Source organism: Astyanax mexicanus, unplaced genomic scaffold, assembly GCF_023375975.1.
Source record: "Astyanax mexicanus isolate ESR-SI-001 unplaced genomic scaffold, AstMex3_surface scaffold_37, whole genome shotgun sequence".
NCBI classification, from domain to species: domain Eukaryota; kingdom Metazoa; phylum Chordata; class Actinopteri; order Characiformes; family Acestrorhamphidae; genus Astyanax; species Astyanax mexicanus.
Genome location: NW_026040047.1, coordinates 846,222 through 861,642, shown reverse-complemented (window position 1 = coordinate 861,642; position 15,421 = coordinate 846,222). Strand labels below are relative to the sequence as shown.

Below are 15,421 nucleotides of genomic sequence, written 5' to 3'. Positions count from 1 at the left end.
GGTGCCACCCAGTGCTTACGTTCCAGAGAGGTGTCAAACCCCCCGCAGTACAGGTTTGTAACACACCGTGCACCATGAGGATCAACGGCTCTACGCTTTTCATCTGCATTAAACGAAGAGAAAGATCTGGTGAAATGTGGCCCTGCCTCATCTCCTTTCATCACTCTTTAAATCACTTCTAAACACGTTTTCAGTGTCCTGAGAGATGCTTCAGTGATATTATTGATGGTTTAGAGCAGAGAAAAGAAAGAACAGAAGAACTCTCACCTTCAGATCCAGGTACTCCAGGTCCTTCTTCAGCTGCACATAGGTATCATCGGCCTTCAACAACGAGACATATCAGGTCAGTTCAGATAACTGATAACATGACTGCAACATTGCTCCTCACATTCAGTCTGAAATCTTATTTTTTACTGAGCAGTCTGTTCATTATTTACTGCACTAAATTACATGATACTATACAGTCCTACGCACAAGATTCTCTTCAGAAGAGAGAATTAAAATGATAAGAAACTGAAGTGATCACATACTGTACAAGATAATCTACAGGTACTAACAGGTACAGCTGTAAAATAAAAGTTACTAGAAAACTCATACAAAATCACAAAGCACTTGGAGGAACGCAGTTCTTTGTGTCATGGATTCCAGAAGATACTGTTCCTGTAAGGCAAAGTGCATGATTTAACAGACTGAACCTGTACCATCTGTACCAGTCAGTTTACTTTACAAGTACTTCAAATACACACAGTGTTCCAGATTATTATGAAACATTTTTATTAGTTTTTCTTAGTTTCTTAGTTTTTTTATCCTTAAAACTTATATTACAACATGGATGTTATTCCAAATGGGCCTAAAGATACTAGATATTTTAAACAGAACACAAAAATATGCTGTTTCATATTATCACGCAGTATAGCTCCCAGAGCTGCTGGTTTGGGGTATTCTGAAGCCCAGTCTAATAGATCCTTCTTTTAAAGGATGCCCCACAGGTTCTCAATAAGATTGAGATCAACCATCCAGCCAGAAATCCATTCATGTGGACCATCCAGTGTTGCCCAGCCTTTATCAGTAAATAAAATGTGTGTGTGCTTTGGTTAGAAGCGGCTAAAATACCAGTTACTGCAGAGCTGCCAGCGTCTGGAGGAACCTGCAGTAAGACTTTCCTGAAAAGTTTTATTGCTGCATGTTTAATGCAATTAATTTTCGTGACAGAAACTTCTAAATACCATATTTTATGGACTATAAGGCGCACCGGATTATAAGGCATATTTTAAGTGACACTAGTAAGAAACAGGGATGTCGCCAAGTTTTTTTTTTGAAGTAAAATGAGAGCTGGATGTTAATCCACACAGATTTCTCTCCTGATAGCTGTTTATCTGGGTGAGTAAAGCGCTTACATTTATTTACAGTAAGCTTAGATTTTCAATATTTTCAACAGCCTGGTTCGCAGCAGTGTGGTTAGCCACAGTTAGCTGTGCTTAGCACTAGTAAATGCCGCCCAACAGTGCTAGACTGAGAAACCCTGAGTGTTCTGGTAAACCAGAGCAATATTACATGCAGACAACAGCCCAATATACTCACCTCTGAACAGCGAAAGAGCTAGTGCTGCGGTTAGCGGCTAATGCTAATACTGCTCCATCCTCCGTGCTGGAGAAACTTCACTGAAACTCCTGTATAACTCTGTACTTCAGAAGAGTGACTTTACTGCTCCTTAATACCTGACTGGTTAAAATTCATACATGAAGTGCACCGGATTATAAGGCTCACTGACTATTTTTAGGACAAGTAAGGAATTTTAAATGCACTTTATAGTGTGAAGAATACAGTAAACCACTGATTTATCATAATGACTGTTCAATGATCTCTCCATAGTTTCATAACATACCAATTGTTTTCATGCCTTCTGTGAGACACTGAACTTTGCACGTTTCATCTTCAGAGCAATGCTTCTTTATCTCAATACTGCAGCAGAACTGTGACTGGCTTAGTAATGTGGAACAGCATTGTTTATTGAGCTACTCAGTCTGAAACACTAAAACCATAATGCTCATTTCACTGAAATCACACGCGCATAATAATTTGGAACACGGTGTACACATTTCTATACATTTCTTAAGCAAACATGAAGAAAAAAAAACATTGGCCAGCTTTTACTATAAAGCTATGGGAAATAAACAGGCTTTCAACTAAAGCAGTAACCAAAAAAAGAGCTCAGTGTCGGGCAAAAACACATAGCAAACATAGCAATCCACGCTGACATGGTTGCAGAACTAGGGGGGGCCAGTCGCATGACATGCCATGCTTACACACAGCACTATGAGACACAGCTACAGCGGCCGGCCGAGGGCAGAGCAGGAGGAGGGGCTGGTGCCGCCTGCGGCTGAGAGAAGCTGGAGGAGTGAGAGGAAACGGACCGAGGCCTGACCTGCACTCGGGAAAGCTGCTGCAGATGGGCCAGAGTTTGACTGCGCACTCCGGCCATGACAGCCTGGTGTCTCCGGAGCTGGATGAGCAGGAGGGTGAGCTCCTCCGGCTAACCCCCCGGAAAGAGGAGGCACCGCGGTGGCAGAGAAAGAGGTTGTTGGTTTGAGTCTCTGAGACACAAGTCTGATCTACGGCTGCTCTCATTAAAAGTCTAAACCTTCTAAATCTGTCCTCAATCATTTCATTACACAGAAACAGAATGGATTTAAAAGGATTCCCAGAACAAAGCAGAAGTGAGGTTCTTACTGTTTTTCTGTGAAGACTAGGAGCACTCACAGTGTGAGTAATGTATCCTGATGGAGGGATGGAGCGCCGTTCCACTGTAGCATACTGAAAAAAACACAGACACAGATCATAAACTCACAAAATACTGTCAAATTATTCACTGCCTGAGAAAAAAAAAAAAGTTGATCCGCGATTTATTATACCACTTATTTTAACTCCACAAACATTGTGTCAGTGAAGCCAAATAGAACGTTTTATTTAAGTTTTGCTTTTAGATGGAAGATGTGCTTTATTTCTCTTTTTTTTCCTGTAATCTAAAAATGCTAAATGTCCTGAAATATGAATGATATTTATGAATATATATATACATATTTAGAAAACAAATCTGCAACCCCTGAACTGTTTATAATCAATTCTGCCATTATTTTAAGATTATACAATAATATCACAGTAAATAATGTTTTATAATGAAAATGCAGTTCTACTGCATGACCTGGATCATCAGGCTTATTAAACAAGCAGTTTGTTTAAACAACTATAGAGGCTCTTTGGTCCGGCAAGAACCATAAACTGTTCCTAAAACATCATCTGGCTGTGATGTTTTACAAACATTTTGTATTAGATACAGTTCATATTTTCTCTTAAACAATTCCTGTGTCAGGTTTTGTTGGTGTTGCAGCTCAAACACAACACAAGTGAACACAAATTGTAGTTTTGAAATAAAGGTTTTTATTATTAAGGGAAAAAAATGTTCCTGTATGAAAAGGTATTTCCCATAAATGTAATAGCTCTCAGCAGCATCAACTGCTATCATCGTTTGCAGTAACTTGCGGCGAGTCTTTACAGAGCTGTAGAGGATTTTTGTTCTATCGTCTCTATCGTTTCTACATTAACTTTATCAATTATTAATGCAAATATATAAAGTAGGCTACGATGAAACGTATTGGTGTGGTCACTTTGCATAAATTCGGTTTATATAAGTGATAATAAAATACACTTTTAAAAAAAACCTTCATTATGTGGTTTTGCGGCGTGACGCTGCTGTACGTTATTTGACGGACGCGTGCGGATACACCGATTTGTGACATGCTTTATGTTATTAAACTCATGAGAGCTGAACAATTGAGACTTTTGTCTCATCGGCCCACAAAGTATTCTGCCGAAAGTCTTGTGGATCATCAAGAAGTTTTCTGGTAAATTTAGGAGGAGCCTTTAGGTTTATTTTTCTCACTCTAATTGGCTGGAGTCCTAAAACTTTATAAATTACTATGATAACCTTTTCCAGACTGATAATAATTCCTTTTTCATTTGTTCCTGAATTACTTTGGATATTGGCGTAATGTCTTGCTTTTGAGTATCTTTTGGTGGACTTCACTTTTTCAGGCAGGTCCTATTTAAGTGATTTCTTTATTGAGAACAGGTGTGGCAATAATCAGGCCTGGGTGTAGCTAGAGAAATTGAACTCAGGTAACCACAGTTAACTGGGAGACACTTTTTCACACAGGACCATAAAGGTTCAGTTTTTTCTTCCTTAATAAAAAAAAACTTTAACTTAAAAAAATGCATTTTGTGTTTACCTGTGTCGTCCTTGACTAATGCTTAAATTTATTTGATCTAAAACATTTAAGACAAACATGCAAAAAAATAAGAAATCATTCACACACACTATTAAATATTATCTTAAAAATGATAAGATTTCACAAGATAAAATCCACATCTTACAACATGAGATCACAGTGAGCCTCATTCATTTACTCTCACAATTCAGAATTTCCTACTCATAACATCCCCGTATGGACATGCCATCTCTAACAAACACATCAAACATATTAAATGATCAGGACTTTAAGGGTAATGATGGAACTGTGCGTCTGCACTGATCAGTTTTGTACCTTTTGAGAGTAAATGCGGCGTGGAGAGCTGGACGGCGGCACCTCCACCACGGGCCTCTCCTCCTGGGGTTTGACGGTGAGGCGCTCGGCAGGAGTGTGGGGTCTTCGGGGGGACAGTAACCTGAGCCCCGGAGGACCCGGGGCGGGGGCGCTCGTGATCAGAGGGGGCACAGATACTGAGCGTGCCGTGTCCGGGTTTGCTCTGGTGGAGGAGACGGCGGTGGAGTAGTCTGGAGCAGGGACGTAAATGGGAGCGGTGGGGCTGGCGTGCCGATACTGCTGCCTCTGCTGCCACTCGTACAGCTGCCACACGGTGCCCTCCCGCGTGGCAGGCTGAGGAGATCTGCCCTGCGCCGCCCGGAGCTGGCTGAGGCGGTCCTGGGCATATCTGTAGTCACTGGGAAGCTGCTGGTGTGAGTTTGGCACAGACTGGTAGGCTTCCACTGTTCCTGAACTGGTCTGTGCTGGAGGGGTCCGCCGAGAGAGGGTCTCTTCACCAGAGACGGATCTGAGAGTCAGAGCAGATCCCAATTACTCACACCTTTACACTTTACATTAATCACATCACCAGAGGGAGATTATATAAACAGTATATAAATAAGTGGAACCCAAATTAATTTCACCATATTTTCTCTTTTTTAAAAGCCAATTACCCGAACCCTGTTGGTAGGAACTCCTCCCTCCTGTAATGGTCCGAACACTAGCAGGGTGATACCCAGACTTTTACAGCTTTACTGGGTAGCCAGTGAGCTCTGTGCTGATCAACATCACATCAGGAGAGGGCTGATTGCACTCTCTCAGACTCTGGCTGCTGATGGCGAGCATCATGACCATGTATTAGAACCGCCGATCCTCACATCATAATGACAGCAGCGCCTTAGCCAACTGGACCACTCAGAACTACAGTTGGTTTTTTTCCACAATTAAGAAAGTCAGTATCTATTAGGGATCTCTGACTGATGCGTGCACTTAAACACTAAATCAGATCTCTCTAATGCTAACTGTCCATAAAATCAGAGCCTGATTTTCAACATGTTTGTACAAGTTTATGCAGTATGAAGTCACAGTTTGTGCTGTTTTTAAGAAATTAAACATTATATTGTGCTGGTGCCAATACATGCTTGCGTGTTATTTTATTTCTCAGTTATTAGTTAAGCTCTGAGATAGATTTGTTTAGTTTTGGAACAAATTAGCAGCAGGCACGGTCAGCACAGGTCATGACTGATTTATTCTGCAATTCAGACTCATATTGTAGCTACTTGGACGTGTAGTAAAAGCAGGAGAGAGCCTTTTATACAAGGGTCCCTGCAGATATAAAATACTCTATATTTAAAAAGAATTACACTTACAGGTGTAATAATTTGTGAAGAATATTATTGCCTGTAGACTGTGAAACTTACTAAACACAGAGAACCTCAGTAAAATGTTCTTTATGGAACAAATGCAACAGAAACAACTGATACTATTTTAGGCCACAAACAGGGGCTGAGTGACTCATGACAACATTTTGATGAGATTAATAATCCATGAATCAAACTTTTTCAAAGCCCAAACCAGCACAAACTAAAATATTTAAATTATTAGCTAAAAATATATTTCTTTTATCAAATGGGAGTACAGATTTCCTGAGATTATGTATCTCCTAGTGAACAGAAAGTCAGAACTGAGTTCAGTGAAAATTTGTAAACTATTTGACTGGAAAGTTTCTCAGAGGAGGAAGAAAACCACAGCCAATCCACAGATCCTGTACTTCACTAGCAGCTCCAAAAACCTAAACAGGAACGCATCAGCCACAATTTCCACGCTAATTACAACATTTTGGTGGTCACACAAAAAGCTTTAAATAGGGGCTTAGAGTGGTCCAGCAGACTAAGGCGCTGCCACTATAATTGGGAGATCCCTGTTTGAATCCCAGTCATGCAGCTTGCCATCAGTTGCCAGAGCCCTGAAAGAGCCTTGGCCTTGCTCTCTCTGGGTGGGTAGATGGTGCTTTTTCCCCTTGTCACTCCTAGGGTGAATCAGCACAAGGTGTCTGTAGGCTAATGTATCTAGTATATTTAGTAAACTTCAATAATTAGTTGGAGTAACACCAATTTATGTAGCTTTTAGTTTATATACCAATAGATTCAATTAAGATAATTAATAATTAAGTTAATTATTGTATTTTTCGGGCTATAATTCACACTAAAAATCAGTGCACCTTATAATCCGGTGCGCTTTATGTATGAATTGTACCAGTCAGGTATTAAGGAGCAGTAAAGTCACTCCACTGAAGTATAGAGTTATACAGGAGTTTCAGTTTAGTTCTCCAGTATTAGCATTAGCCGCTAATCGCAGAGCTAGCTCTTTCGCCGTTCAGAGGTGAGTATATTGGACTGTAGTCTGAGTGTTTACAGGGTTAAAACTAGCTACATGGGATAAACCGCTGGCTGATAGCGCCCTGGCTTACCGGAACACTCAGGGTTCAGTTAGCGGCTGCACCCAGCCTTAGTGCTGGAAAAACTTCACTGAAAACTTACCCTTAGACAAAATTGGGAATCTAAGCTTACTGTTCATAAATGGAAGAGCTTTATTCACCCAAATAAACGGTTTTCAGGAGAGAAATCTGTGTAGATTAACATCCAGCGCTCCTTTAACTTTGAAAGAAAATGTTTTTTAAGAATTACAGTTTAGTTTATGTAGGTGCCTCCCCCAGCTTTCCCATTAGAAGGTAAACATGGTGACACCCTTACTCACTTCAACTTAGGCATCCCCGTATAGTTTGGTACGCCTTATGTATGAAAATAGACCAATTGGCCTTATAGTCCAAAAAATACAGTAAGTGTTTAATGAGATGAGCCTGGGGCAGTAATTGAACAATATTAGTCTAGCATCTACTGATCCGAACTAAAGAAGCACTTTGCTGACCAACTGCATCTGGACCAAAACTGGTTCTTTAGAAAGAGAAGGTGCACATCTTCAGGAGAAGAATTACACTACAGACGTCACTGAGAATTATTTGATTTCTATTTTTTTAATAACAAAATAATCATTATTTTGCATTTATGCATACAGACTCACCCTTTGTGTTCTCTCTTCTGCCCTTTGACCCAGTTCTCCACCTGTTCCAGGGTGCTCCTGCTCCCCTGGGTGTGTGTGGGTGTGTCGGAGCGTGGGGTGGGACCCCTCTGGTACCCAACCATTCCATTCATGTCCTGGGACTCTCCGTTCCGGAAAGACGCTGGCAGGGTAGAGGCAGCCCGGGACGGGGGGTGGGACGTACTCTGAGAGGGAGCTGCGAGGTCTGGTGCTGAGAGCTCCACCTCTCTCGGCCTGACCGGCAGCGATTTCCCCCTCTCCTCCTCCATCTCAGGAACAGCAGTCCTGCTCTTCTCCTCTTCTATTAACAGTTCCTGCTTCAGCGTTTCAGTGCCCTCACTCTGAGGAGCTTCTGCATGGAAAAGCACGTAGCTGTTGATGTGGTTGATCTGAGGTACTGCCTGCTCCTCAAGCTTCACATGTGTACAGTGCTGGTCTGAGCAGTCGGACTCATCAAGCACACTGTGTATAAAAAAACATGGTATTACTCCTTTACTCGTGTCCATTCATCAAATGTTTACAGATGGTTTAGTTCAGTCTAAAACTACAAAGGGGAAACTTGTTAATGATCTCAAGACAGCTGGGACCCCAGTCACCAAGAAAACCATTGGTAACACATTACGCTGTAATGGATTAAAATCCTGCAGTGTCCGCACAGGTCCCCCTGCTCAAGAAGAAACACGTGCAGCCCTGTCTGAAGTTTGCCAATGAACACCTGGATAATTCTGAGAGTGATTAGGAGAATCTGCTGTGGTCAGATGAGAGAAAAACTGCGGTCTTTAGCATTAACTCACTGACTATGACCCAAAGAACATCATCCCCACTGTTAAGCATGGAGGGGGGAACATGATGTTTTGGGGGTGTTTCTCTGCTAAGGACAAAGAAATACTTCACTGCATCAACGGAGAATGGATGTGGCGATGTAGCATCAAATCCTGGGTGACAACCTCTTTCCCTCTATCAGGACATTAAAAATGGGTCGTATCTGGGTCTTCCAGCATGACAATGACCCAAAACATACAGCCAAAGCAACAAAGGAGTGGCTCATAAAGAAGCACATTAAGGTCATGGAGTGACCTAGTGACCTTAATCCCATAGAAAACTTATAGAGGGAGCTGAAGCTCCGAGTTGCCAAGCGACAGCTTTAAAATCCTAATGATTTAGAGATGATTCCTCCTAGAAGAATTCCTCCAGACATGTGCGTAAACCTTATTATTCATTACAAAATCTGACTGTTGTGCTTCACAACAAGGGTTTTGCCAGAGGGATAAAATCTCTATTTCTCTCTGCAAAATGCAAAAGGTGTATATAAAATGTATATAATGTGATCTCCTACTGTTAAAATGAACCTATCCCTAAAATTATAGACTGTTCATGACTTTGTCAGAGGGCAAACTTACAAAATCAGCAAGGGATCAAATAATTATTTCCTTTACTCTAATACTGGATTATTGTCCTCAATAACTAAATGAGCAGGTATAATATTTTTATATTATTTGTTTAACTTGGTTCTCTTCATCTACTTTTAGCTCACATTTATGCAGAAATATAGACAATTTTAAAGGGTTCTTTAAGTTTCATGCACCACTGTATATGCATGATAATTCCTGAGATTTAAAACTAATCATGAACAGGTCTGGTGTTAGCACTGATCCACAAAGATCCGCCAGCTTATAATGGTACTTTCAAGCATCTGGATCTTGAATTAACTCTGTAATTATACAAACAAGAGAGTTCCTCTGCACACTTTTCATCAAAGAGTATTTTAAAGCAATAGGGAAAATTCTGTCCATTTTAAGACCAGATTCATCTACTAAGCTTAAACCTACACATTAACTATTAAATTACGAACTTAAAGTATAAACAAGGACAGCCATGCCCATTCAGGAATAGATCATTTGTATCAGTTCAGCAGCAGCAAGATTTAATCAGATTTAATCCACTCCCAGCTACATCAGACGTTAAAAGAGTGAGTACTTGTGGCCGTATTTAAGGCTGTTTCATTCAGATGGAAACAATCTGACACTTACGGCATCAAGCATTCAGATTAACAGCTCAACACATGAATGATGAACGCACAGCCCATACAGTACCTGTACAGGAAAACATAGTTCTATTATAGAATTCAACACAATGTCGCAGATCTGAGGAATTAGCAATAGTTCAGGGACTTTTACATAAATGTTTATAAATACATGCATACAAATGATCAATTATACAGGCGCTGTAAATAAACATTAATACAAATTAAGCAGTAATAATATAACTGTATTTCTATTATCATAAACTTTTAAAATAAACACATTTAACAGTGCTCTAATCCAATCATTTTTAATGAATCATGAAACTGTAGCATAAATACTTTTTAAATATTTATTTTAACAAAGTAAATGCAAATGAATAGCACAGAATGCAAACAAAGCTCTCTGAGTGGAACTTTCAGAAAAATCTACCAGTTGCTGCCAGCAGAAAATATTAAACCGAAGATTAGTTTAAATGTACAGATTTAACATTACACAATCTTTGAAACATTGAAAATGCAATCAAACTTGTAAAATAATCATTAGCTGGAAATACAATAGTTCAAAAGAGTTTCCACTCACATGCAGCTTTCAAAAGAAAGAGACATTTTCAATATACTTCTATTAATATATAGAAGTAGTGAAGCTTCTGTTCAGCCAAACTCTACCATGTTCATTTTTTATTTATTTTCCTTTAATGGTCAATGTTTAATAATATTATTAATAATAATAGAAGAAGAAAAGGAAAGGAACAGCAGCAGCAATAGGAAGAACTGTAAAATGTAAAAAACGTTGCTACTGTTAACTTCTGATATTTTCAGAGATTTTTTTTTTTTAACTTTACAGTATAAACAACAGGAAGAGAGAAACACATGCTGAGGAAACAGACTCCCCAGCACGTGTGTAGGAGTGTGTGTGTTTAATACAGACCTCTTCACTGTGTGGTTCTGCATCAGCGCAGCTTGGTTCATGGCCCTCAACCAAGTGTTCATATCCTCCTGTGTGTCTGCGCTGAAGTAGTACGTCCTCATGCCGCCGTGCTCCGCCTGTGAGCCAATCACAGAGCTGTGTTTGTAAATGTATGAGCGCATGCCCGTATGACTGGCCTGTGGAAAAAGCACAGAGTCCGTCAGCTCAGCCAACCGGCGCACAAATTCCCTAAAAAGCTACAACACAAAACAAGTGCAGGAGACCCAGCCAGCAGAACACCAGCGCACCTGAAAACCACTGCTCCATTCCTCTTACAAATACATATACTGATAAACAATAACATGAAAACTGCTGAGATGAAGTGAATTTAATTGTTGATCTGGTTCCAGTGGTTGGATATGCACTACCTGGCCAAAAAATCTCCACCTGGATGTAAGTAAGTAAATGATGTGGGGTTGGTTGATGCTGCAGTTGGTCTGCAGGTTTAGGTTCAGCAACAGTATGTGCTGAAAGAATGAGGTCAGCTGACTACCTGAACACAGTGAATATAGACCAGATTATTCCATCAATGGATTTTTTCTTCCCTGATGAACACGAGCATATTCCAAGATGACAATGCCAAGATTCATGGATCTGGAATGATGATTCAGGGAGCATGAGATCATCATTTTCACACATGGATTGAGAGAGAGTTCACCACAGAGTCCAGATCTTAACCTCATTGAGAATCTTTGGGATGTGCTGGATGGAGAAGAGCTGCTTTGTGCAGCGGTTGGTCAGACTCTACCATCATCAATGCTGCTGCAAGATCTTGATGTAAAATTAATACAACACTGGACTGAAATAAACCGTATGATGTTGCAAATGCTTATTAAAACAATTAAAGCTAAAGGCGGTTCAACTAAATATTTGAGTGTGACCTTTTTTATTTTAGTGGTGACTTTTTTTGACTTCATAATTCTCTTATTACAGGCAGTGAGCCCACCAATCAGAACCACCAATCAGAGCAAAAGAAAAAAACAGTTCAGTAAATGAAGCACAACCGACTGGTCACCACCTCCGTGCTTGAGATTCGTTTATATTAAGTATTAACTGACTGTTGGATGTTATGCCTACAAACACAGGCAAACAAAGGCAACACAGCACACAGCAGAGGCCGCAGTACGCACATCATACGCATTAGAGTATCAACATCACACAATACCAGCACCCTTAGACAGAACTGTGGAGCGTCTCTAATCACACGGTGCAGCGCTGCGGCCGGTCAGTAACCCTGACACAGTTACACCGGCGCGCTGAGCGGGTTTGCTGGCTGTGCAGAATGTGTTGTGATTAGGCCACTCTTTGATATGGGATTAGAAAAAGATTACAGAGCCTCGTCTGCACGTCCCAGACACTCCTCTCCCAAATAACCAGCAGGATTTACCTACAAACCTGCCCCACATCTCTCTTCACAGTGCGAGTGTGAAAACCTCCAGAACAGTAGAGACAATGAAAACAATGCAGGATTTTGTTGCTTTTATTATATCCAGCAGAACTGTGAGCTGCAGCACAGGATACAGTGAGCACTGCTAACACAGTAAAACACTGGAGTAGAAAAGTGAGGTAAAGAGAGATGTGTAGATTGCCCAGTCCCATCAAAAAATCATTATTATTATTATTATCATTTATTAGTAAGAAATACTTGCCATTTACTTCCCCTTTGTTGCTACACAGTTACAGATCATAGCCTAAATGTTACCAAGAGCATTTAGTGTTGGAAATCATGTATGGTTCCTTGTTACATTAGTGTCTTGTTTCTAAAATCCTTGCTAAAAGGTAAAACAAGAATAAAATAAGTTCTATAAAAGTGATATTTTTCACAGATTTTCAGAAATGGTCAATGTAAATGACAGTATAATAAGTCATGACCTATTAAGTATTCTTACATCCATCTGAGTTTTTGGAGATTTTCCCCCCAGAGCTGCTGTATGATGTAAACTGAATCCTACCTTCACAGACTAGGTTCTGATACATCAGCTCACAGACGCAGCCTTGTGCTGATCCACATCACCCTAGAACTGATGAGGGGAAGGAGCGCCATCTACTGTACTGTACCCACCCAGAGAGAGAGAGACCACCTGTGCTCTCCCATGGCCTTGGCAGCTAATGGCAAGCTGCATGACCGGGTTTTAGTGGCAGTGCTTTAGACCTCTTTAGACTCTGATCGATATGTCCTGTAAATGGCTTATAGGGGTATTCAATATGGCAATACAATAATATCAAAACCATCACACTGAAAAAATACTTGACTATTTTAGGAACAAACCACTGAAAGAAAATATTCAATGGAAACAAATAAATCTGCTAACATTATATTTTGGAACATTAATTTACAAAGACTCTGTATAAAACTTTTATAATAAATAAATAAAAATAATGATATTACTATGTACCGATGTAAACCATTGTGTATTGATACACTATAACACACTGCTTACAGCAACAAAGAAGGCCAATCAGGGAAGAAAGATTTTTTAGCTGAAATAAAACAACCGATTACACTGAGCATCAGGTTAATATAAATCTGAATTTAAATAAAAATCAAAAATACAGTAACAGACAGAATGAGCAAAGAGGCATCAGTACACAGTCTTAAATAGCTTAAAAGTACTTAAATAACTCTAGAAGGACCTGCAGCCAGTCTGAGCGAAAGAAGATAATACGTGCACACACGCACATACACGCTGTCTCTGAGCTGTATGAACTGTGTCTGAGCTGTGCCTGAGCTGTGCCTGAGCCATGTTTGGGATGTATCTGAGCTGGGACTGAGCGGTCTTCAAGATGCGTCTAAGCTGCATCTGAGCCATATCTGAGAAATGTACAAAACGTTTCAGAGCTGTGTTTAAACTGCGTCTGAGCTGTGCTTGAACTGTGTCTAAAATGTTTGAACTGTGTCTGAGCTGTGTCTGAAAATTGTCTGAGCTGTGTTTGAACTGTGTCTGAGTTGTGTCCAGCGGTCACAGGTCTACAGACACCTGTGGAAGTGGACAGTGAACCGGACTGGAGTTTATTTCTGATCATCACTGTACATGTTGTGATGTAAACAGAGGGTTATTATCCTACAATCACACTTTACCTTGAAGGCGTACTTGCGGCTGATGTGGTCCTCCGGCCCCACCGGGGAGATGGTGTAGCTGGGCAGAGGGATGCTGCCCAACACGTTCTCCTCTCGACTATCTGTGGAAAACAGAACGAGAAGAGTTCAGATTCTTCCAACACCTAGCTATGCGAACACAGCGGCTGTCCCAAACCTCTCTTGATGCAATTGATAGTGCATCCTTATAGTGCGAAAACTACAGTAATCAATTATGGAAATGGTCATTAGCAGCCCTATATCACTGTAATAACATAGCAAACTGTGTGTTTATCAGAGGTATAGCTGCTCAGTAAATCAGTAAATAACGACACCAACGTACTAATGCTTGGTTTAGGGAGACTCACCTTTATAATAAAAGAGGCAATAGTCAGCCAGCACAAACCACTTCCTCCTCCAGAGTCGCATACCTGAACCGTCCTGGAAGCAGAAACACACACATGCTCTGTTCACACACCTGGCTAAGGCCTGCTGCACACTCTCACCAAAGCTGCAGTAACACCCTTTTCACTGTAAGCTTAGGAATGTGGGGAGAATGTGTTTGGATAACATTCAGCTTATCAAACTGAAAATTAAATCTATATTATTTAAGTATTCAGTGGTTCAATAGAAGATGTTCTACATGGAATTTCTCTTGTTCCTTTCTACAGAATTCCTGAACCTGTTATCACCAGGGCTCTGGTCTCAGTCCAGTCCACAAGTCACCTGTGTGCTGTCTTGGTTGTGTGCATTGTGACAGTGTTTTCTACACTGGACCTGTTTTTCTCTGGACCAGATTCAGGCCAGTTAATTCATCAAGACTCCTCTGAAGTTTAGCGTTGGTGACATTAGGGTTCTTTGGGCGTTTTCACACCTGTAGTTGGTTTCTATGGTCCGGTGAATAAATATAGTGAGACGATTCTGTGTTTCATCGAGAATATCTGTGCAGTGTAAAGGTGCTTTAACACAGAACGCTGAAAATTTGGATGTTTTGATCCACACCTGAGTTAACACCTGTTCAATCAACCGCATTAAGGGTATAAACCAACCAGAGTGCTGGTGTGAAAACGCCCTCAGTCACTTTAGTCTACCACCTTTTTATTGAAGCCATTAAAGCAGCAGATAAGGTTCACTGTTACCAAGACCTGGACACTAAATTACAGAATTACAGACTAAACTGATGTCTTTACCTCTCTCTTTCTTCCAGCAATCAGGTGTACTGTTACACACTGTTGACCATCCAGAATAGTGCTGGGCGATATGGGAAAAATCATACATCACGATATGGATTTTTTAATATCACGATAATGATATATATCATGATATGCCACATTTATATAAATAAACATTTTAGTTTTTTCTTTTAATTACCGTTTTTATTAGTTTCAGTTAAGGAGAACTTTCAGTTTTTTTATTTCCTTCATTTTCATTAATAATAATACTTGGTTACTTAGCTATATGGTGATGATTATACCATATCTTTATATAAAATAAAATTAGTATTAAAAAACAGTAATTACATCACAGACTATTTCCTGGAGCCGGTCCGGGCAGAGAAATAAAAGTCAAAGTATCCTGTTATTTAAAAGAATGAAAAATTAATAACAATAATAATATAGTTCTACATACTAGAGTTTTCTGCCTGAACCGGAGACTGAACCGGAGACTGAACCGGA

At 40.2% G+C, this 15,421-nt stretch overlaps 1 protein-coding gene across 5 annotated transcripts in view; it reads right to left on the bottom strand.

Moving 5' to 3' along the window:
* The window catches only part of plekha7a (pleckstrin homology domain containing, family A member 7a), a 91,120-nt gene that overhangs the window by 17,634 nt on the left and 58,065 nt on the right, over positions 1-15,421 (bottom strand). For 3 of the 5 annotated variants that reach the window (XM_049473373.1, XM_049473375.1, XM_049473377.1), the window contains exons 7-14: positions 14,114-14,186; positions 13,749-13,849; positions 10,631-10,806; positions 7,662-8,141; positions 4,602-5,109; positions 2,731-2,814; positions 2,426-2,533; positions 268-321 (exon numbers count right to left, since the gene is read on the bottom strand). In XM_049473373.1, coding sequence (XP_049329330.1) covers positions 268-321; positions 2,426-2,533; positions 2,731-2,814; positions 4,602-5,109; positions 7,662-8,141; positions 10,631-10,806; positions 13,749-13,849; positions 14,114-14,186 — 1,584 coding nt within the window. The remainder of the gene's footprint in view (positions 1-267; positions 322-2,425; positions 2,534-2,730; positions 2,815-4,601; positions 5,110-7,661; positions 8,142-10,630; positions 10,807-13,748; positions 13,850-14,113; positions 14,187-15,421) is intronic. The other 2 variants (XM_049473378.1, XM_049473376.1) reach the window with 2 other exon arrangements.